Raw genomic sequence first — 25,305 nt, forward strand, 5'->3', positions numbered from 1 at the left:
ACAAAGCATGCTTGTGGCATTGTCGTGTTGGACATGTCAACAAGAAACGCATGACCCAACTCCAAAAGGATGGAGTGTTGGAGTCATTTGACCTAAAATCAGATGACACTTGCGAGTCTTGTTTATTTGGAAAGATGACCAAGTCACCCTTCACTGGTACTTGTGAAAGGGGTGAGGGTTTGTTGGATCCACTACTAGAAAAACAGCCTTTTACGACGCGCAATGCGTGTCGTAAAACGCTCAGACGACGCGCAAATGTCTGTCAAGGAAGGCCCTGTCATAACGAGAGACGACACGCTTTTGCGCGTCGTCTATAGATGACGCGCATTTACGACGCACATTTATGACACGCATTTACGACGCTCATTTACGACATGCAATGCGTATCAAGAAAAGCCCTGTCATAAAGGAAGATGACACGCATTTGCGTGTCGTAACCTTACGACGCCCGTTTAGGACACACATTGCATATCATTAAATCCCCTGTCATAAATGAAGATGACACGCATTTGCGTGTCATAAACTTCAGCAACCATTTACAATATGCATATACGACATGCTTTTACGATACTCTTTTACGCATAATACAAAAATTTAGGAAAAAAATATATACCAAAACAATCAATTTCATCCAATAACATCATGTTAAAAAATTGTAATACATTGGTATTAAAGGGATCTGATTGTACATTGTTATTAAGAGGTTTTCCCTAACTATATAACCTAATACTACATTGCTATAAAGGGGCACCTTCTTGTTTCAGTAACTCATCATTAAGCTGTCTAAAGAAGCTCTGAAACCCTTCATGTATCCAACCAATCATCATGTCTCTTAGCTTCAATATCAATCCCAACTCTTGATCAAAAACAACATGGAAATCCTACACAATAATCATGTCAATTGTACAATATCAATATCAACTAATTAATAATACACATGGTATGTATGAGAGTGGAATCAAAATGATCTACCAATAAGAGTTTTATACTGTCTTGAATCAAAGTATTTTTGGTGGCCTCAAGGGCAGCTCCCAAAGGATACTCCTTGCCTGTGCCATCTTCCTTTTGAATTTGCAAGAGTGTCTGGCTGTTCAAATCAGAAAAGAAAACCAACCAAACCATTACACTTTTATCCTTGTTCATATTAAAAAATTTCTTTCTATACATATCCAGAGACCGACTAACCAGATATTTCAAGAAGAAGATGACTAACCAGATATATAAACATGTATGTATAATTAATAAAGTATATTACTCATCATTCAAAACATATATAATATAATATTATTATTATTATTATACCTGCACAATAAGTTCCAGGAACAGCAAGCTCTAAGTCACGACACTCTACTAATTCTGGAGAAACTGACTGCATTCACACAAAAGGAAAACAATCAATCGGCAAATTCACCCCAAAAGAACATATGGTATTAGTACCTTGTTTACTGCACCTTGTTTGGTTTCTACAATAAGTAACTAAAAGGCAATATAAAAATAAAAAATAAAATCTGAACATATGGTATTAGTACCAAAAACACATACCAATCAGAAAATTCACCCCAAAAGAACTCGTATACTTCCCGTGCAACATCATTATAGAAATATTTGTCATAACTTGTTGTCACCGCATCAATAAGCACATGCAGTTTTGAAACCTAAATTTTAAAATTAAATTAGTCACCAAACATAATAATAATAATAATAAATAAATAAATAAATAATAATTTAATAACAATAATAATAAAAGAATCTGTCTTACCACCCAACACTCTGATAAAGGCAGTGTGAGAAGGTACTCTTCTTTATCAAGAACATCACTCAACACTTCTAGTGCAGATCCAGATTTTTGAATAATACTATTTATAAAAGAAAAAAATGGTAAAAAAATCTCCATACATAGAAAATTACTATTTTACCCCTATAAATACCTAGACCCAGGAACAGCTTGTGCGACAGTTGGTAGAGCACTCCTATCATGTCCATTGATCACAACTTCATTGTTACTTGAATTACTTTTACTGTTGTCTGAAGCTCTTGAATTGTAGAAAACACACATCAAGAAAAATCTAACTAATGTATAAATAACAACAATAAAAATTTAACTAATGTGCAAATAATAACAGTATAAATGATACATCAAGTTATTTCTTGATAACTACGGAAGAGGCCCGTGCGTTGCACGGGTCAATTTTTTTTTTGTTGATGATTAGTATGTCAGTTACACGGAAATCCAAAGCAAAATGCAAGAAATAGAAATCTACTTTTGTTTTTTTTGAGTTTTATGTTTTGTCCAATAGAGCAATGTACTTTCATATGTAGAATTTGAAATTGCTACATTATTACCCGTCCATACAGTTTTTTTTTTCATCATTTGGGCATTGCAAAACATTCACATAGCAAAAGATTTTACTCTAACCAATATTACCATTGCAAGTGTTTCATCCCTTCCATTTTTGCCTCTAAGGTTCAATATTAGCATCATATCGGATGTCATTATGGTAGAGCCTGAAACAACAAAGAACTTGAAATTAAGAATCATGTTTGTCCCAAAAAACGGAAATGCAGCTATGTGTGAGCCATATTATTTCTTAAACTTTAGGGTTAAATACAAGAAATACCAATGGACTTTCATCAATTAAATTACATTGCTATTTCTTGCATTTAGGAGGTTAGGAAAAAAGTGAGAAGTACTGAAGGCCACCTACAATTATGTTTCCCTAAGCACCAGGGTGAAGAACTATTACCAAGAGGATCTTCTTCATTTTTTTCACAAGCCCCTTACTAATAATGGACATCAAAAATTAATAGTTAAAAAACACCTTTTCAAAGTATGTTGCTATTTAGGCTTGTTATTTATTGTATTTAATGTCTTAATAGATGTAAGAATGTTGCTTAATGTTTCAGATCAATACTTCGATATAATCATATATATTACAACCTTTTAATTCTTAATCATTTTTCCCCTGGTGCTGTATTATTGATTTTTGGCTTATTTTGTTGTTGCTGCCGGTTTTTTGATATAATCTTATATGTTGCAGTCTTTCATGTCTTAAACCAGTTTTCCCGGTCTGGTCTTAATGTCTTATCATTTATTGGTCCTAATTACACAATTCTTTAACACCAAGATTAGTCAAATATGTCTCGCATCACTTAACTGAACTTGGACATGTGGGATGTCTTTTCTCCTGTTTTAATTTTACCTGCATTTTTAATGTAAATGTTTTTTAGTATAGTTTTTTTTTTCTTTACGATTATTAAATTTGGTACCAGATGCCAAGTAAAGTGATCGTATTTTTGCACCATATCATTGAATTTTTACCTCCTTATTCTTTTTACATGTACCATATGTAAAAGGATTGTTGGTTTTTTAAATCTTAGTAGGAGTTAATTAGTAACAATAGTTAAATAGCAGCAACAATAATAAGGACTGTAGATGCAGGTCACGAAAATAATTGAGTATCAGGTAGTATTTAGGAGCAAAATTGTATGTTTAAAGATAAGTTTAGCGAATACCATATGTCTATATGTTCAAGTAGAGTCGGACATGGTCTGAAATCTGCTTTGCTGTAATAATTATAACACAATATTTCTGTAAGTTAGAACAATCAATATAAATATCATCCTAAACACAAAATAAAATAGAGACATCTTAGCATCTTACCATCTGTTGAAGAAGGGTTTGAAACTGCAAAAACACATGTATAGATAAATAATCAGACCATTTGCTTTTAACTTTATAAGGGCAGGATTTAAAATATGCTAATGTTAGCACACTGATGTATTTCGATATTTGACTTGTTTTAATAAGGTCAAATTGTTCTACAAATGATTCGTTTCATGATTCACTTATTTTATTATGTGATTACACTTTTATCATGATAAGAAAATTTTGAACATTAGTAGTTTAAAGAAAAAATTGTCTTAGTACGTACCTAGTTTATAATTTTTAGAATCATAAGTCATGTTTTATTACTAATTTGCTATTAAAATAATTAGACATTGAAAATTTTGCTTCATGAAGCAAATCAGTATATTATGTTGAGGATTTGGTAAACATGAATACAATTATCAAACAAAAAATACTTACCTTACCCTAACCTGTTTAACTTAACCAAACCAATCAAATTTGAATATAATTGTCTTTACTATTTACATAAAGTGACATTTACAAAGAGCTAGCATTGTGTAGACAATAATCTTTTAACTATTTGGTGTTAAAGAGGCACTCATATTTATAAAAATTGACATAAAAGTGCATTAACAGATTTATCATCAAGAAACTAAAAAAAAATATAATGCATCAAAATTTGTAAATAATCATCTGAATCTTATCTATTGTTATTGGTTTAACTTCACAAAACTAAATGTGTCAGTGTGAATACCATGTCTATATGTTCATTTTGTTTGGTTCTGATCATTTCTATTAGATTTTTAAAGAATCAATTTACAGAACTTACATCGTCTAGTCTTGCAGTGTGAAGTTCCATGGCTTTATCCAAAATGTCCGCATACAAGCAACCAAACATATTAGAACAATGGAAAGACTTTCTTAACTATATATAAAAAAAACATACCACTTTCAGCCTATTTAAGAAATTAAGAGTGTGTTGTGGATTGAGAAATGCAATTGTGAACAATGAAACAGTAATGAAAAGAGAATGAAGAATGAAATTGATAAAGATGATTCAAATTGGTATTTATAATAAAAATCAATCCACAGATTTCCCAGGGAAGTGGTCCCTCTCTCGTAGAGTAAGAAAACTCAGGAGCCAAATACAATTGTAACAAATAACATGATGACCTAACAGAATTATTCCTTCCCCTTTTATTCACCACTAACTCCGTACTCTCTCCATCTTAGCCACATTTCTGTATTTCCTGATTTGCCCTCTTCCCCTTTCTAGAATAAACCAATAAGGGTCTAGGTGGTCCATCATTTGTGATAATAAGGCTCGTGTTTGTATCAGAGTGCAACTGCATGCATACCTTTCCAATTAACACGTCAACAGGGAGTTTTGCTAAATGATACCCAAGAGGTGTCAATTCTTTATCACCTTCAACAGCACCAACCTCATATAACAATGAAATTGCTGAAGTAATGGCTTCTTCTATTGGAGGTTCAAGAGCCTAAGACCATGATTAACCACAAGATACATATTACTTTTTAATGGGAAAATGAATATCAATAAGATGCCTGTTTCTGAGTAAATTAACGACCATTTTACCCTTCTGTATAAAAATTGGGTATCATGAGAAGCTGAATATAAAGGCAACCTCCATCCTGGTAAGTCATAAATGCAGCCATCAATTCATATGAGTTCTTGAATCAGGAATATATAGACAAATTGTATAAGTTATAATCAAGAAAAATTGACAAGTTTAGTGGTTATTAAACCTGGTGAACAGTAACTGGAACACCAAGCTCTTCACTTGAGCCAATCAAAAGCACAGAGGCAGCCCCAGATGAACTCTTATGAGGAGAAACATATAAATTTGATAAAACCACAGAATGTATAAACTCTAAATACATTTGTTTACCAATCTTGCTCCATAACGAAATTTATGAAAAGATGAACTGGTAAAAAGATGTATCGATGAAAGAGATGAGAATAAAACCTCAAAATTTGGTACAGTTCATACAAGTCAGCCACCAAGTGATTATAAAAATTGATTTTAGGGACGCCATTCTTCAACTTACCTGCTCTATAAATGAAAAAAAACCCTAATATCAGGAGAGAGAGAGAGAGAGAGATCACGAAGAGTCAAAACAGGACCTGAATGTTCAAGTGGTTAGATCAACCCGTCTTTTTCCATCCTCATCCCAGTTTAGAGAGATGTGCTTGAAATTTCACAAAAATATAGGGTTAGAAAACCTTGGACGGCCTAATTCGATTGTGGACTTGATTTTTTGCTAATAAAATCGCACAATAGGGATGTAAATGTGTATCTGGTGGAATCTCTCCAATCTTCCTTCCCTTAATTCTATCATCGTCTTTGTCTGCGTGAAGAGCCGGAAATCCGTAAGTCCCAAAGAAGTGCGAGGGAAGAAGAAGCAGCGGCAGTCAATGTCGGGAGGGGGGAAGGAAGGAGCGTCCATAATTAGGGCAAGAGGGAAAGGAGAAAAAAAGGAAGGCGGAGTTTTTAATTTTTTAGGATTTCATTTTTCCCCCTGGTTATTAAAGGATGGAACGCGCGTTCCATTAAAATTTATAAAATGACATCCTTATCCTTAGACGACACACATTTTATTATAGGTGCCCTTCGTGTTTTTTTTTCTTCGTTTAGACATTAATTTAAGGGCACACAATAATGCGTGACCTAAATCCTTAAATTTTTTGAAGAGATGACACTTTTTTAATGTCACTCTCTATTGCGTAACATAAATCAATGAGTGTCGTGGTTTGCGCGTCGTAAAAGGGTTTTTTTTTTGTAGTGATCTCATACATACTGATGTATGCGGGCCCTTCGGATCCACCACAAAGGACTCTTATCGCTTTTATGTGACTTTTACTGATGATTATAAAAGATATGGGTATATCTACTTAATCAAGCATAAGTCAGAAACTTTTGAAAAGTTCAAAGAGTTTAAACAAGAAGTGGAGAATCATCTGGGCAGGAAAATCAAGATGCTTCGATCCGATCGAGGTGGTGAGTACCTTAGTCGTGAATTCCACGATTACCTCAAGGAATGCAAAATATTTTCGCAACTGACGCCACCTAAGACACCGCAGTTGAATGGTGTGGCTGAGAGGCGAAATCGAACCTTGTTGGACATGGTTCGTTCCATGATGAGTCGTGATTCACTACCTATCTCATTCTGGGGGTATGCCTTAGAGACTGCCGCCCATATCCTTAACCTAGTCCCTGCCAAGAAGGTTGACAAAACACCTCACGAGATGTGGACAAGGAAAACTCCCTCGTTGGCACATATCAAGGTTTGGGGTTGCGAGGCTTTCGTAAGACGAGAGACTCACGATAAGCTCGAACCTTGAAGTGAGCGGTGTATTTTCATCAGCTATCCACAGAAGTCCTTTGGATATCTCTTCTATAGACCGAGTGACAATGTTGTCTTCGTTGCGAGGAGAGGAGTCTTTCGCAAGAGAGAACTCATATGTCAAGAGGACAGTGGGAGGCAAATTGATCTTGAAGAGCTTCAAGAGTCAAGTGATGTATGAACCTCTAACACTAGCAATCAACCCAAGGAGGAAACTCATGTTGAACCAGTTGACGAGTCCTTACCTCTTAGACGTTCTAGTATAGTTAGTGTTCCACCTGAGTTTTATGGGTTCCATATTACTACTGAGGGTGATACGTTTATTAGTGATAGTACACTAGTAAAATTGGATGAACCTAACAGCTACAAGGAAGCCATGGCAGGCCCGGAGTCTGTGAAATGGAAAGAGGCAATGGACAACGAGATTCAGTCCATGTATGAAAATCAAGTTTGGAACTTGGTTGACAATGTACCAGGTCGTAAGACGGTCGGGTGCAAGTGGATCTTCAAGAAGAAGACCGGCTTGGATGGGAAAGTGCATACGTATAAGGCACGATTGGTTGCGAAGGGCTTTACTCAAACTCCTGGAGTTTACTATGATGAGACATTCTCGCCAGTTGCGAAGATAAAGTCTATTAGGGTGATGCTAGCCATAGCTGCGTTTCATGACTATGAAATATGGCAGATGGATGTCAAAACCGCTTTCCTTAATGGAAAGTTGGCTGAGGATGTTTACATGAGTCAGCCAGAGGGTTTTGTCGATGTGAAGCATCCTAATAGAGTGTGCAAGCTTGACAAATCCATTTATGGATTGAAACAAGCATCTCGCGGATTGAAACAAGCATCTCGTGTTGTATGTGGACGACATACTTCTCATAGGAAACAACATCCCAACCTTGCAGGAGGTTAAGTCCTGGCTTGGGAAGTGCTTCGCTATGAAGGACCTCGGAGAAGCTGCCTATATTCTGGGGATAAGGATAATGAGAAACAGGAGTAAGAGACTAATATGACTTAGTCAAAGTACTTACCGATCCAAAGCAATACCAAACTGAGTAAGACTCATAGCCCGAGTACAAAGACTGAGATGGCATAGATGAGCCGAGTACCTTACGCTTCCGCAATTGGCTCAATCATGTATTCTATGACTTGTACTCGCCCTGTTGTGGTCTTCGCTTTGAGCATGGTCAACAGATATCAAGGGAACCCTAGTAGAGCCCATTGGACCACAATCAATAATATTCTTAAGTACCTACGAAGGACCAAGGAATGGTTTCTTATCCTCGGTGGGAGTGATGACTTAAGAGTACGAGGGTACAGTAACGCCAGTTTTCAGACAAACCGAGATAACTACCGATCTCAGTCAGGCTGGGTCTTTGCTCTCAATGGAGGAGCAGTGACTTGGAAAAGTTCCAAGTAGGAAACTGTGGCTGTCTCAACGTGCGAATCAGAGTACATAGCAGCGAGTAAAGCGTCAAAGGATGCAATATGGCTAAAGAACTTCATCGGAGACCTTGGAGTTGTGTCTGCCATAAAGGAGCCTATGGAGATTTTCTGCGATAACGAAGGTGCGGTTACCTTGACCAAGGAGCCGAGGGATCATGGCAGATCCAGGCATATCAACAGGAAATATCACTTTATTAGACATCGCGTAGAAGAGGGACTCCTCGTAGTGAAGAGGGTATCGTCAGAGGATAACCCAACAGATCCCCTTACGAAGGGACTGAGTAGGGTCAAGCACTTGCAGCACTCTAGGAGCATTGGGCTGAAGGACGATATTAGTTTTTGTGAATAGATAGATTTTAGAAACTTGTAATAGATAAATTGAAATTAACATTTGATGATTAAGTAAAAGGTGTTTTATTTATAAGTAAAGTTATTGTCTTGTGTTAATTATTTACTATTGTTTCATTTTGCATGTTTTGATTTCATGAATAATAAGATTATTCGAACCATCCACAATCGATCATACATAGGAAGTAGGTATTGAAGAAGACTGTCATGAATTGGCTTGTAGACTGTCTAAAGTGTTTGGACATCCCCATTTTCACGGCCAGAAAATACCGATTTTGTTTATGCTTTATAAAATCAGAGTACTTCTTTTGATAAAAATGTTGCGGAATTTGTTCCTAATAAAACATGATAAATGTGTTATCAAAGCATTTCCGAAGAAATGCATTTTTATTCCTTTTAAAACCTTGGGATGTCATCGTCAATACAGAAACATAAGCATAAACAGAACTTACATTCATTTACACTAGTGATCTACATCTATTTTAAATCCCTCAGTGTAAAGTAGCTTCATATCGACACCTGTGATATAAATAAGCTGGAGTGGGTCAGGTTGGGAAACCTGGTGAGTACATAGGGTTTTCAACCCACAATAATATAATTATTATGTTTAATCATCAAACAATCAACCCGATTACCCATCCTCATTATCTTCTTTATTCTTAAGGATTACCCTAAGAATCAGTTATCCTTCATTCATTCATTCCTAAGGTTTATCCTAGGGAATACGCGCGAAGTCCATTACTGCTAATGTCATCTATCAGGCACAGCTGCCAATATTATCCTTTCGGCGCAGCTGCCAGGATTATGTTGTTCTCAACTAGCGCAGCTGCCAGTATCATCTATTAGGCGCAGCTGCCAATGTTATCTTTTAGGCGCGGCTGCCAATATTATCATCTAGGTGCAGTTGTAGGGATTATGACGTTCTCTATTAGGCGCAGCTGCCGATATTATCCTATAGGCGCATCTGCTAGGATGTTTAGAGTACATCGCGTTTCAAAATCATCTACAGGTTGTGGTGCAGCTACCGATATTCATTTATATCATCTTTCATACCTCATCATTTATCTACCCATGTTCTACCAAACATTTTTGTAGATATAAAATACATCTACAACTTTAGATTTGGAGAAAAAAGTTCAGATCTGAAAACAAAATGCATATACTGTCCAGATCTGAAGAAAAAGGTTCAGATCTGTAAACAAAGTACATCTACAGCCTGGATCTGAAGAAAAAGGTTCAGATCTGTAAACATAGTACATCTACAGCCTAGATCTGAAGAAAAAGGTTCAAATCTATAAACAAAGTACATCTGCAGCCTAGATCTGAAGAAAAAAGTTCAGATCTGTAAACAAAGTACATCTACAGCCTAGATCTGAAGAACAAGGTTCAGATATGTAAACAAAGTACATCCACAGCCTAGATTTGAAGAAAAAGGTTCAGATCTGAAAAGAAAGAAGTTAGGTCTTTCATCAAACATAGATCTTAAAGTATAAAATACATATACAGCTTAGATCTTAAAAACAAAAAAGTTTAAATCTTTCATCTAGCACAAATCTCAAGTAGATATGCACACATAAGACGTAATTTATATAAAATACTTCATATCTATGTGTAAGATGAAAGTAACTATGCACTCGCCTGATAAGGAGTGATTCGAACAACACTTCACTTCTTAAAATAATCTTCTTTGACGAATCCGGGAAGTTTGCTTGAAAACCGGGCTCCGCACGGGCAGAGTTTCAAACCAAAAAACTCTTTTTCTTGGAGACTCTGGGCTCTCCGAGGCTTTCTTCAAGTGTTGGGGAAGTTTCCTAGGCTTTTGGGGGGTTTGGGGAGTTAGAGAGAGAGAGTTTAGAGAGAGAAAGTGAAGGTTGAAGGTGTGAGAGATGAGCTTCCCCCGACACTCCATTTATAGGCCGTGAAACAGCTCTACTTGACAATTTGGTACTTCTACTCGTCGAGTTCAGGCCAGGTGTCACCATTCTGGTGGCAGAACGTGGGTGGCCAACATTGTGCCACGTCACCCCTTTTGTAGCAGCACCCTGCCGACTTCTAAACCCCGTAACTTTCGCATACGAGCTTCGTTTTCGACGTTCTTTATATCCACGCGTATGTAAAAACAAGATCTACGACTTTCCTTTTGACTCTATCGGCTAATTCTCGACCGATCTTAAATTTAACAGTAGGAGGAGATTATATTGTTAAATGACCACGTAAAATTCATAACTTCTACATACGGGCTTCGTTTTCGTCTGTCTTTTTATCGTTGAGCTCCTATTAATGAGATCTTTAACTCTCGTTTAGGTTGCGTAGGCCAAAAACCGCTCGAACTAAAATTTGAGTTTCGGGTCGTGCACTGCTATGCCAAATCTTAGAAAATTCATAGCTTCCTCATACGAAGTCAGATTTAGGCGTTCTTTTTTTGTATGTTCTCGGTTTAACGTATAATACAACTTTTGTTTAGATCACTAAGGCTAAAAAGTCCTCTATCGTAAATTTACTATTTACGTCTCCCGGTGCCGTGCCGGTTTTGCCGTAAAACTTCGACGGGCCATAACTTCTTCGTTATAACTCGGATTTCGGCGTTCTTTATATGTACGGAACCCTTTAGACATATTCTACAACTTGGTTAAGATTATTTATTCTAAATAATATTTTGTCGAAAATTCATTTTCGACCCCTATTATCTCTAAAGTGACTAGCTCGGATCTACGAGCGTTACAGTTATCTCCCCCTTAGGATGATTACGTCCCAGAATCATCACCGAAACAGGGCTCACATGATGACTCCATACGTTATCTCTTCATCCTAAGTAATAACCGTAACTTTGATGTTTCTTCGAACGAGTATCTAACTCTAAGACTTCCTGACCGCAGGCGGTGCTCGATCTTGCACCTGCTCCCTATCTCACGTTAGACTCCAAATTATGACCTTCAAGTCACAATCTCGATCCTTACTGGAGACTGCTTCTTCTTCTTAACAATCTTAAGATAAGTTATTCGATTTCCACAATAGACTGATGGGTCGCGTTCTAATGACCTATCAACGTATGTTGCAATGCTTAGACTCAGGTCTCTTAGAGTCAAATTCCGGAATGAAATATACTTTTCCTCATGTTCTAATGTGATATAATCACATTTCAACATGTAGCATTTCTAGCTACCAACTTCTTTAACTATGAGCGCGATACTGCTTCGATTATCTTTTACTTCAATCTTCTTGGCTTAAGTTAGATGTTACATCGAACTTGGTTCTTTGAACCACGTAACATACTCATCGTAGCCGGACTCAATTTGATATGACCACTAGGGTCGAAATAACAATCATCTTCTTAGTCGTTACCGAAACGATGGTAACGGCATACTTGAATAAAACGGAATCAATTACTAGCTCCTTGGTAACCTTGTGACTTTCCCTGATCCAAGTGTGAGTCCTGTGCTTCCGGTAGTATAGGCCTCTACTACCATTCACACCTACTCATACTTGTCCCAAGTATTGTCTCGCAGTTTTCCAAGTCATCATACAAGAAAATCACATAACAGCTTAACACACCAGATAACAAAACGAAGGTTTTATATTATTCTTTGAAACGATTACATAGGTGTTCAAGTTCACCCTAGACTATGCCTCTAATAGGTTATACCATACGATACTATCCACACGGCTACTGCATAAACTCGATCTTTGGATATGAAGTCCTCATCCTCGATTCTTCGCGTTGTTTTCTGCTTCGTCGAGGATCATGTGGAATGCCCTTGGTCTTGGTGGTGTGTTTGGCCTTGCTGCCTCGTTTTTCTTTGGGCAGTCTCTAGAAATATGCCCTTCTTTGTTACATCCCGTAGCACACCTTCTTGTTGGACGCGCACTTGCTGGCGTAATGCCCTGTCTTTCCACATTTGTAGCAAGTCACTTCCTCGCTACATTTCCCGAAGTGTTTCTTTTTACACTTCTCACACCACTTAGCTTCACCTCCTCCTCCTCCTTCAGAGTTTGAGAATTTTCTTTCTTTGTTGGATTTTGAAGATCCTTAAAATTTCCTCTTTTCTCTCGCCTTATCCTTTTCTAAACCCTTTTCTCTTATCTGGGTCTCTACATTCTTAGCTGCTCTAATGGCTGTTTTTAAAGTAGTTGCCATTTTAACCGTTGGGCCAAAGTCTATTGGCAGTCCGTTAGCAAACCTATCTATCTTGGAGAGTTCAGTAGGCACCAAGTAGGGAAACAACTTCATCCTCTCGGTGAATGCGATGGCATACTCATCGACACTCATATTCCCTTTCTTCAGGTTCTGAAACTCGTTGTTTAGGTCTATAAGATCTATCTCCGAGCAGTATTGCATTTTCAGCTGCTCCATGAAATCTTCCCAAGACATCTTGCTTGCTTCTCCTTTGGGCATCGTATCTGCCAATAACTTCCACCAGCTCAATACCCCGGTCTTCAGTTGTCTGACCGCAAAGACGGTTTTCTGCCTGTTGCTACAGTCGCAACTCTCAAACACCATCTCCATTTCGGAGATCCAGTCCATAATCTCAACAGGCTTCGGGCTTCCTGAGAGACTCGGTGGTTTTGCACTCAAGAAGTTCTTATACGTCCGCCCATCCTTGTCGTTTCCCCTCTCCGGGCCATTTCTTCGTTCTCCTTGAGTCCCAGCTTGACTCACATGGCGGGTGTAGTTTCCTTCCTCCGATTGCTCGGGGACCAGTTCAGGTTGTACGATCGATATTGTAGCTTCCTCTCGGTTCTGTTGAAGTAAGCGTCTGGTCTCCTCCATTTGACGAATGACGATCCAACATTATTTGGATCATCGCTTGTACTCCGGCCAGAGTGATTGGCTCAGGAGCGGCTACTACAACAGGTATTTGCTCAATCACTGGGGGTTGATTCATGTTTCCGTTCGCATTCCCGACTCCGCTTCGGGTTCTTGCCATTTCGATCTATACACCAAATCAGACGTTCGGTGTGTAATGACGAGAATTAAGATAGGAAATATTCGACGTGTAATTCTCCCTATCACTCCGAAAAGTTACATGCCAGTTCTAATACCGTAATCAAACGTTTAGAAATCTGAACACATAAAATTTCCAGATCCGGTCGGCAACTGACCATAGATCCGATCATATAACGCATATCATAAACCATTTAGCACATAAAAGCATGTTAGGCATTTTCCCTAAATAAGCTAGTGTTTGTGTCTATTCAGGTGTACTACCTAAAATATATTAGACACACTCCTCACAATCATCGCTTAGCATTCTAAGTTAAGTCTAGAAATAAATCTTTATTCCTAGTTCGCTTAAACTAATGCTCTGATACCAACTGTGACATCCCCATTTTCACGGCCAGAAAAAACCGATTTTGTTTATGCTTTATAAAAATCAGAGTACTTCTTTTGATAAAAATGTTGCGGAATTTGTTCCCAATAAAACATGATAAATGTGTTATCAAAGCAGTTCCAAAGAAATGTATTTTTATTCCTTTTAAAACATTGGGATGTCATCGTCAATACAGAAACATAAGCATAAACAGAACTTACATTCATTTACACTAGTGATCTACATCTCTTTTAAATCCTTCAGTGTAAAGTAGCTTCATATCGACACCTGTGATATAAATAAGCTGGAGTGAGTCAGGTTGGGAAACCTGGTGAGTACATAGAGTTGTCAATCCACAATAATATAATTATTATGTTTAATCATCAAACGATCAACCCGATTACCCATCCCCATTATCTTCTTTATTCTTAAGGATTACCCTAAGAATCAACCCGATTACCCATCCCCATTATCTTCTCCGTTTATAGGCCGTGAAACAGCTCTACTCGACGATTTGGTACTTCTACTCGTCGAGTTCAGGCCAGGTGTCACCATTCTGGTGGCAGAACGTGGGTGGCCAACATTATGCCACGTCACCCCTTTTGCAGCAGCACCCTGCCGACTTCTAAACTCCGTAACTTTCGCATACGAGCTTCGTTTTCGATGTTCCTTATATCCACGTGTAGGTAAAAACAAGATCTACGACTTTCCTTTTGACTCTGTCGGCTAATTCTCGACCGATCTTAAATTTAACAGTAGGAGGAGATTATATTGTTAAATGACCACGTAAAATTCATAACTTCTACATACGGGCTTCGTTTTCGTCTGTCTTTTTATCGTTGAGCTCCTATTAATGAGATCTTTAACTCTCTTTTAGGTTGCGTAGGCCAAAAACCGTTCGAACTAAAATTCGAGTTTCGGGCCGTGCACTGCTATGCCAAATCTTAGAAAATTCATAGCTTCCTCATATGAAGTCAGATTTGGGCGTTCTTTTTTTGTATGTTCTCGGTTTAACGTATACTACAACTTTTGTTTAGATCACTAAGGCTAAAAAGTCATCTATCGTAAATTTACTATTTACGTCTCCCGGTGCCGTGCCGGTTTTGCCGTAAAACTTCGACGGGCCATAACTTCTTCGTTATAACTCGGATTTCGGCGTTCTTTATATGTACAGAACCCTTGAGACATATTCTACATCTTGGTTAAGATTATTTATTCTAAATAATCTTTTGTAGAAAATTCTTTTTCGACCCCTATTATCTCTAAATTGACTCGCCCGGATCTACGAGCGTTACAATTTGACTAGGTCAGAGTTGACAACGGCTTTTGAGATCTACGCTTGCTAATCGGATTTCGAAGTCGTACTTGCAATTATAGTTATTAGACTTATCCAAGTGGGAGACTATTGGATTAGGTGTCTAAGCCCATAACTATATCTGGTACGTACTTAACCCGATAGTAGCATGGTCCTTTTGGGTTGCCTTCACCAGAGCAACTTGATTGAATGATTAATGGAGAGAGAGGATAATATAGTTTATTAATATATTATAAGAATAATATATTAAAAGAGAAAACATATTAGTTAATTAATATTCATCAAGAATTAATTTTGTGATCAAAAGATATTAATTGAACTTAGGGGACTGGAATTGCAATTATAAGATAATCAGATTTTGGGCTGTGGATCCCTATGGATCAAGGGGTGGACGAAATTAGGGTGGAAGCCCACCTTGAAATCGTCCAAGGCCTTATTTCATAAGGTTCTTTAGACTGCTTAAGGCCTAAGCTATCCAATTAGGGTTTTGACTGAAACCCTAGGGGCTCACCTATAAAAGGAACCCTAGGGCATCAGAAATCGGCTACCAGTGAAACCCTAGAGTTCTTAGAGCCAATTTTGTGCCTCCATCTCCTCTCTCCAATATCATTCTTCTTGTTTTGGTGTTTGTGGGCCATAATAGGTATTACATTTTTGATACTAAGCTCTTGAAGATTAAATATTCTTACTACTCTTGAAAGGTAATCATCTAAACTTGTTTAGTTATAGATTTCGATTTTGATATGCTAGAATTAGGGTCTATAAGCTTTGGATGATTTGCATGTACAATAGAGGAACCTAGATCCAAAGCTTTAGGGTTTTGCATGTGCACCATAGGATTGATGAAATGCTCAAAACCCATCAAGTTTTAGATCTCGTCGATACCTACGCGTGGATATAAAGAACGTCAAAAACGGAGCTCGTATGCGAAAGTTACGGATTTTAGAAGATAATTAGTTTTTGGAGTAACCATCGAGTGACAAGTAGCGCGATCTGAGCCACTGCTTCCTCCCCACGCCTTGCCACCAGATGCTGACACCTGGCACAACAACACGCCATGTTTAGCCAGTAACACGCTGTGTTGGTCAATTTCACAGCCTATAAATAGAGACGCAAATCACTTCATTTCTCACACCTCTATCAACCCTTCTCTCCCAAACACCCCCAAAGCCTCGAAGATTTTCTCTAACCTTTCCTAAGAGTTAGAAGCGAGTCCCGGAGCGCCAGAAGGCCCCAAGAAGAAGAGGCTTATAATTTTTGCCCGCATATAGACCCGTTCTTCGCTAAACTCCCTTGTAAGTGAGTTATGCTTACCCTAATTTAAGTATAGCTTATGTTTAAGTTCATTATCATTATTACAAACCTATAAACAAGATTTATCAGCGATTCCAATTCGTTATACTAATTGATCTACTTACGGGAGAGGTTTCTAGAATGGTCACGTTGGGCTTGGTTTTTGGATTTCAGAAAAGTTATATGTCGAAATGGTCCTGCCTCCCAACTGTCCTATCTGCCTGATCATTACTTGATAGATCTTGAAGTAGACTTTGACTTAATGATAAATCTAGACTAATAATTAGTCGCAATAAATATTAGACTAAAACTTAGTAATGATGATACTAGGTTTCGTCGAAGGAAAATACAGTTGCTAGAAGCGAAACGCTGTCCGAATTACGAATCATCACTTTAACAAGTGAGTGCATAGTCTCTTTCATGAACATGATTTTAATACAAGTATTAATAAAGGTATTAAATATATGTTGAAATTTATATGTGATTTATATGCTTATTATATGGAAATATGTGTTATATGTATATTTGATGATATACGTTATGCGAACCAGACATGGTTCTATATGTGTTAAGATGTATTTACATGATAATTATAATAGAAGTATTATAAATGAGAAGATAAATGTATGTTAATACTTAATACTCTGTATAAAATATTACACTAAATTAGGATAGTGTTGCTGAAACAGAGTTAGTATTGAAAGTTGATTATAAGCATTGTAGGCTTGCTTAATGATGAAATAAGATTTAAAAGGGATGCTTAGTTCGATTAAGTTTGGATATTAGGTAGTATCTTATTAAGGGTACGTGTGTGATCGGAATAGAAAGTAGAAAATCTGTTCAAGGAGATTGATGATCGGTGGAGTATGTCCTACGTACAAAGGTAGTTTCTATGTACCAAGTCTTTTCAAAGCTCTGTGTCTTAGGTGTATCTTGTGCCAAGGTATTATTATGTTCTGAGGTATGAGTCCTACTTATACCAGAGTACTATAATGTGCCAGAAGTACTATCATGTACAAAGTCCTTTTTTTGAAACTATTGTGTGTCGGGGTACGGGTGCGTATGAGAGTACTTTATTAGTATTTCCACATACTTTTTATTTTGAAGAGCTTTGGAGTCATCGTTTCTTTTATGAAGTGATCGGACGAGCTTCGTGTATCAGCGTTTCCTTTCACGAAGTAATTAAGGGAACTTCGTAGACTGCATAATAGAGTGTGTCGGTAATAGACCACTACTAGGTATATTTGATGTTGTATTGCCGGATAGGGTGAGTCTGGGGGTAAAATACCTCGCAGTGTCAGACCACTGTTAGGCACAATTATCTAGATAATCACCCCTGACTTAATTGTCTTGTTGTTTTTCGAACGGAGGTTCGTGGTGAAACTTATTCCATTCCCCTCATTTGATGTACTTATTGATTCTCGTTTTCTACCATGGATTTTACGAAGCCGCGTCGTCGGATTGTTGTTCATATTGATACTTTAGGCTAGATTTTGTAAGATCGTTGTATAGGATATATACGGGGGAACCTACGGGATGAGATAAATTGTTTTAGAGATATGATATATCTGTGTTAATGATAGTAGTTGGATTTGCAGGTTTGAGATATACATTATTATCACAATATGGGATTGAAATCCCTATGTACTCACCAGGTTTCCCAACCTGACCCACTCAGTTTATTGTATCACAGGTAGCTATACGAAATATACATTATGCTGAGAGATTCAAGAAGTATTAAGCCAGTAGTTTAATTACTGTAAGGCTTGTAATATTTCGTTATGCTTATGTTTTTGTATTGATGATGACATCCCAATGTTTTAATATAAATAAAATACATTTCTTCGGAAATACTTTGATAATACCATTATCATGTTTCCTGGGAACAAATTCCGCAATACTACTTTTTCTAAAAGGATACTCTGATTTTTAAATAAGCATAAACAAATCGGTCTTTTTTGGCCGTGAAAATGGGGATGTAACAGCTGGTATCAGAGCATTAGTTTAAGCGAAGTAGGAATTTTAGGAAATTTCTAGACTTAAACTTAGAAATGCTAAGCGATGATTGTGAGATGAGTGTCCATTATATTTTAGGAAGTATGCCCGAATAGACACGAGCACTAGCTTATTTAGGGAATATGCCTAAATTTATCATATGTGATAAATGATATATGCTTTATGATGCTATCGTTTGATCGAATCTATGGTCTACTGCCGACCGGATCTGGAAATTTTATGAGTTCAGGTTTCTAAACGTTTAATTACGGTATTAGAATTGACATGTAACTTTTTAGAGTGATAAGGAGATTTATATGTATGTCATAAATAAAGATTTCCTATCTTAATCCTCTTCACTGCATACCGAACGTCTGATTTGGCGTATAGATCGACATGGTGAGAAATCGAAACGGATTAGGAAACGTTAATGGAAATGCTAATAGAAACCATCAGCCTGAGCCACAAGTGATTGAGCGTGCACCAGAATAGCAGTTGTACCCGATCCAATCACGATGGCAGGAGTAGAAGCAATGATACAAATGATTTTTGAATCTTCAGATGGAAGAGACAAGGCGTATACTACAACATAATATAGATGAACCCACTGTGCCTATTGTGCAGCCTGAACTGAACATCGAACAGTCGGAATAAGGGAATTACAATAGAACCGTTAGTCAAGCTGAACCGCCAAGTGGTTAGAATAAATAACCAAGATGAAGGAATTGAAAGGAATGAATGCAAGTATAAAGACTTCAGAACTTGCAAACCATCAACTTTTACGGGGAAAGAAGATCCAATCAGAGTTATGGACTAGATCTCTGAGATGGAGCTAGCTTTCATAACATGTGGGTGCAAGGGCAAGCTACAAACCACTTATGATGTGCGTCAGTTTAGAGGTGGGGTTATCCGTTGGTGGAACACTTTGGGAAAGATCGTAATCCCCAATGAGCCACTACAACTGACATGGGCAAAATTCTAGGTACACTTTAAACGCAAGTTCTGCTCAGCCCAAAACATGTTAGAGCTGGAGAACCTGTTTCTGACACTTAAAAACGGCAACATGTCCAATAATGAGTATACCCATGCCTTCACAGACAAGATGGAGTTTGCTTTGCACATCGTCCCTGACGAGCTAACAAAAATCAATAAGTATACAAAGGGACTACCATGGGAGTACACTGTGCTGGTATGCCTGACACCTACTCTTGAGGCAGCCATTTGGGCTGCTAAGTTTGTTGAAGAAATGATCAAAGACAGAACCACCAACAATGTTGAAGTTGTCGAGAATAGGAAATTTGCCAACAAGGTTCGCGAAGTCTGACCCAACAACAAGAGGCATGGGGATAGAAATGAAGAAAAGTGGTGTGAAAAGTGTAGAAGAAAACACATTGGGAGATGCTCTAAAGAGGTGACCTGCTTCAAATGCGGGAAGACTGGTCACTAACGAATGCACGACCACGAGAGAATTCTGCTTTAAGTGTGGTGAAGGACACTTCAAGCAAAACTTCCCAAAGAGGGAATGAGCTATAAAGCCAAACGCACCGCCAAAGCCAAAGGCAAGAGCATTCTATATGACCCTTAATGACACATGCGAGGATGCAAGGGATCATAAGTGAGGATCTATATATCTGAAGATTGGGATATGAAGTAGCCATATAGATAGTATCATGTGGTGTAACCTAATAAAAGAGGCATAATGTAGGGTGAACTTGAATACCTATGTAATCGTTTCAAGAAATAATATAAACATTAGTTATGTTATCCGATGTGTTACATTTGCTATATGTTTTTTCTTATGTGGTGACTTGGAGAAGTGCGAGACAATACTTGGGACGAGTATGAGTAGGTGTGAAAGGTAGTAGAGGCCTATACTACCGGAAGCACAAGACTCGCACTTGGATCAGGGAAAGTCACAAGGTTACCAAAGCGCTAGTAATTGATTTTGTTTTGTTCATACCAGTCGTTACCATCGTTTCGGTAACGACTAAGAATATGATTGTTATTCCGACCCTAGTGGTCATATCAAAATGAGTCCGACTAAGATGAGTATGTTACGTGGTTTAGAGAACCAAGGTCGATGTAGTATCTGACTTGAGCCAGAAGGTTGAAGTGAAAGATAATCGAAGCGATCAATAGAAGTATTGCGATCGTTGTTAAAGTAAGAAGCTTGTAGCTAGAAGTGCTACATGCTAGAATGTGATTATACCACATTAGAACATGAAGGAAGGTATCGCCCATTCTGGAATCTGACTAAAAAAAGACCTGAGTCTAAGTGTTGCATCATACGATGAGAGATCATTAGTACATGACCCATCGAGCTATTATGGTAATCGAAGTAAAGAAATTATCTTAAGTTAAGTGTGTTTGTAACTCAAATGTTACGATTAAAAGTCCAATATAGTATGAAGAACGGGTGGAAGATTTAGCACCGCCAACAGTCAAGAAATCCAAGAGTTAGATACTCGTTTGAAAGGAAATAAGAGTTACGGTTATTACCTAGGATGAAAATATAATGTATGGAGTCATTATACAAGCCTTGTTTTGTTGATGATTCTGGGACGTAATCATCCTAAGGGGGAGATAATTATAACGCCCGCAGATTTAGACTAGTCAATTTAGAGATAATAAACGTTAAAAAATGACTTCTTGATATAAGATTATTTAGAATAAATAATCTTAAACAAAGTATAGTGTATGTCACAAGGATTCCGTACATATAAAGAACGCTAAAATCCGACTTATTACGAAGAAGTTATGACCCGTCGAAGTTTTGCGACAAAACCAGCACGTCTCCGCGTAACGTAAAAAGTGAATTTTTGATAACCCACTTTTTAGCCATAGCAATCTAAATGAAGGTCGTAGTGTACGTGAAACCGAGAGTGTGCATATAGAGAACGTCCAAATCTGACTTCATTTGAAGAAGTTATGAATTTTCTAAGATTTTACATAGTAGCATACAACCCGGAAATCGAATTTTAGATCGATCGATTTTTAGCCAACACAACCTAAATGAGAATTGAAGATCTCATTAATAGGAGCTCAACGATATAAAGACAGTCGAAAACAGACGTCGAATGACAAAGTTATGAATTTTTAACGGACTTTAACTGTCTAGGCCTATTAAAATATAACTTTAAAAATAAAGTCAAAATTATCCAACGGGGTCTAAACGAAAGTTGTAGGCCCATCGATACCTACGCGTGGATATAAAGGACGTAAAAAATGGAGCTCGTATGCGAAAGTTACGAATTTTATAAGATAATTAGTTTTTGGAGTAACCAGCGAGTGACACGTGGCGCGATCTGAGCCACTGCTTCCTCCCCACGTCTTGCCACCAGATGGTGACACTTGGCACAAAAACACGCCATGTTTAGCCAGTAACATGCCGTGTTGGTCAATTTCACAGCCTATAAACAGAGACGTAAATCACTTTATTTCTCACACCTCTCTCAACTCTTCCTGATGTGCTCTATATCAATCTCCCTCTCTCTCGCCCTGGCTATCATGTCATCCAAATTCGGGCATGCCGAGTAGCTGACATGTTTCCGAATGTCAACTCTCAACATATCATGGTACCTGGTTTTCTTCATCTCCTCAACCCCCGCGTACTGAGGCACCAGCAATGCCCTCTCCATGAAATTGGTGGCAATCTCTGCTACTGACTCAGTAGTCTGCCTCATATCTAAGAACTCCCTGGCTAGCTGCTAGATCTCCACAGCTGGCGCAAACTCAGCCCTAAATCTGGTCCCAAAGTTCAACCAAGTCATAGCCTCAATGGCTGGGGCTCCTAACGTGTCACTGACTGCCTCCCACCAGTCTCTAGCTTTATCTCTCAAACAACTAATAGCATACCTGACCTTCGACCCCTCAGGGCAGAAGCTCGTCAACTGTGCAGACTCGGTGTCTGCAATCCTTCTCCTGGCCATAATGGGGGTCCTTCACACCATGGAATTCTGGCGCACCACATCCCCTGAAATCCTTGAAGGAGAGTGTGCGAGTCCCTGACTAGCCAGGTGTCATGTCACTCCTGAATGCCCTAAGGTGATCCTCCATCGGAAGCAATAAACTCGCGTAATCCGTCATCAACTGGCTCGAAACCCGAACCCGAACCTGAACCTGACCCAGACCATGAACCTCCTTCTTCGTGACGTGTCACCACCATTCTGAAACCAAACACACAATCATCAGGGTCGTACACAACCTTGAGAGGTCTTATACACACTATAAGTTCCCTGGTTCTATCTCAGCCCTCCTTGACTCGAGTACGGATCCTCTACTTTCAGTAGTATGGGCCCATACTACCTTCCACATCTATCCGTACTTTCCTCTAGGATTGCTTGACTTCACCAAGTCCCTTCCGCTACTATTGCTCTCCATGTTAATCTCATCCTAGGCTTACCCTAGGGTAATATTCGACCCACTCTCTGCCATCAGCTGCATAAGGAGTCCCTGCTACCTTTTCCTAACTAGCTCGTGAATATCATTACATATTACTAAGACCAGATAATTCTTTGAATGAGAGGTTCTACCCTACAACGGTTGGACTCAGACAAGAGCTGCGAAATAGGGATAAACCTAACCTTCTGAAATTATTTAGTCCTCGTAATATGTAACTTAACATATTCGTTTACTAGTTAGTTAAAGGTAACTAGAATTCCTAAAAGCACAAAGCAAGCAACATTCGAGCTTTGAGCAACCAAACCAAGCATATCCTAATCAGGCCATCATATTACTGACTAATCAGTACTAGCATACAATTCAATAAGCTCATATAGCAGGCACATAAGGCATCTTCCTAGATCCTTAGCCCTAATCTAGCTTGCAGTAAATATTAGACTAAAACTTAGTAATAATGATACTAGGTTTCGTCGAAGGAAAATACAGTTGCTAGAAGCGAAGAGCTGTTCGAATTACGAATCATCACTTTAACAAGTGAGTACATAGTCCCTTTCATGGACATGATTTTAATACAAGTATTAATAAAGGTATTAAATATATGTTGAAAGTTATATGTGAGTTATATGCTTATTATCTGGAAATATGTGTTATATGTATATTTGATGATATACGCTATGCGAACTAGACATGGTTCTATATGTGTTAAGATGTATTTACATGATAATAATAATAGAAGTATTATAAATGAGAAGATAAATGTATGTTAATACTTAATACTTTGTATAAAATATTACACTAAATTAGGATAGTGTTGTTGAAACAGAGTTAGTATTGAAAGTTGATTATAAGCATTGTAGGCTTGCTTAGTGATGAAATAAGACTTAAAAGAAATGCTTAGTTCAATTTAAGTTTGGATATTGGGTAGTATCTTATTAAGGGTACTTGTGTGATCAGAATAGATAGTAGAAACTCAGTTCAAGGAGATTGATGATTGATGGAGTATGTCCTACGTACAAAGTACTTTCTATGTACCAAGTCTTTTCAAAGCTCTGTGTCTTAGGTGCTGCTTGTGCCAGGGTATTATTATGTTCTGAGGTACGAGTCCTACTCATAACAGAGTACTATAATGTGCCAGAAGTACTATCATGTACAAAGCCATTTTTTTTACATTGTTGTGTGTCGGGGTACGAGAGTTTACAGGAGTACTTTATTAGTATTTCCCCATACTTTTTATTTTAAAGAGCTTTGGAGTCATTTATATTACAAAGTGATCGGACGAGCTTCGTGTGTCAGTGTTTCCTTTCACGAAGTAATTGAGGGAACTTCGTAGACTGCTTAATAGAGTGTGTTAGTAATAGACCACTACTAGGTATATCTGATGTTGTATTGCCGAATAGGGTGAGTCTGGGGGTAAAATACATTGCGGTGCAGACCACTGCTAGGCACAATTATCTAGATAACCACCCCTGACTTAATTGTCTTGTTGTTTTTCGAACAGAGGTTCGTGGTGAAACTTATTCTATTACCCTCATTTGATGTACTTATTGATCCTCGTTTGCTGCCAAGGAATTTCCGAAGCAGCGTCGTTAGATTGTTGTTCATATTGATCCTTTAGGCTAGAACTTGGAAGATCGTTGTATAGGATCTATACGGGGGAATCTACGGGATGGAATAAATTGCTTTAGATACTGTCATGAATTGAATTGTAGATTGTCTAAAGAGTTTTAGACATAGCAATGGTATTGCTGCAATGTTCATGAGTACTTAGAAATGGAGATTTAAGTATTGGATTAACCCACGCTCAGAGAATTACGTCATGGAATCAATCACGAGTAATTCTGAGACGATAATATCTTATATTCTTAAAACGAAGATATATGAGTTGTGGTTTACAAGTCGGTTGTGCACTGATAATACGTAAACGCATCAGTAACTTGATGTTATAAAACGTATTATTGTACATGATTTGATGAGTAAATAGTGCAAACATATAAGTCAAAGTTTATTCGTTCATTTTGCTTTAACGGGAAAAGCGATATCTTTGGGCCCCTCGGTGATTTGGTGTTGTCTTATAAGTGCTAGGCCTAGCCAAGACTAAATTGATGTGTTCGATTAGAAGTCTTATGTCGTCTTCACAAATCAGAAATCGGGAAACAAAATTTTGGACAATGAGATTGATTCTAATCCATGTCTCATGTCTGTACAAT

The 25,305-nt window shown here is 37.9% G+C and overlaps 1 protein-coding gene across 7 annotated transcripts; it reads right to left on the reverse strand.

Moving 5' to 3' along the window:
• Window positions 1–606: 606 nt before the first annotated feature.
• LOC145144381 (valine--tRNA ligase, chloroplastic/mitochondrial 2-like) lies at window positions 607–6,123 on the reverse strand. Of its 7 annotated transcripts, XM_079074867.1 has the most exons (14): window positions 5,927–6,123; window positions 5,775–5,839; window positions 5,396–5,698; window positions 5,226–5,281; window positions 4,987–5,127; window positions 4,458–4,489; window positions 3,662–3,685; window positions 3,514–3,564; window positions 1,929–2,505; window positions 1,760–1,856; window positions 1,543–1,655; window positions 1,303–1,369; window positions 973–1,087; window positions 607–881 (listed from the first exon to the last, which is right to left on the reverse strand). In XM_079074867.1, exons 9-12 carry the CDS (start codon window positions 2,054–2,056, stop codon window positions 1,351–1,353), a joined length of 357 nt encoding a protein of 118 aa, XP_078930993.1. In that variant the 5' UTR covers window positions 2,057–2,505; window positions 3,514–3,564; window positions 3,662–3,685; window positions 4,458–4,489; window positions 4,987–5,127; window positions 5,226–5,281; window positions 5,396–5,698; window positions 5,775–5,839; window positions 5,927–6,123; the 3' UTR covers window positions 607–881; window positions 973–1,087; window positions 1,303–1,350. The 7 variants fall into 7 exon arrangements, 5 of the variants coding, with proteins under 5 accessions (XP_078930993.1, XP_078930990.1, XP_078930994.1 ...); XR_013725451.1 differs by having other exon boundaries at window positions 1,929–2,025; window positions 2,426–2,505; window positions 5,396–6,123; XR_013725445.1 differs by having other exon boundaries at window positions 1,929–2,033; window positions 2,426–2,505; window positions 5,396–6,123.
• Window positions 6,124–25,305: the final 19,182 nt, after the last annotated feature.

Source organism: Lactuca virosa, chromosome 1 (assembly GCF_052849685.1).
Source record: "Lactuca virosa cultivar CGN04683 chromosome 1, Lactuca_virosa_CGN04683_v6, whole genome shotgun sequence".
Classification (NCBI taxonomy): Eukaryota; Viridiplantae; Streptophyta; class Magnoliopsida; order Asterales; family Asteraceae; genus Lactuca; species Lactuca virosa.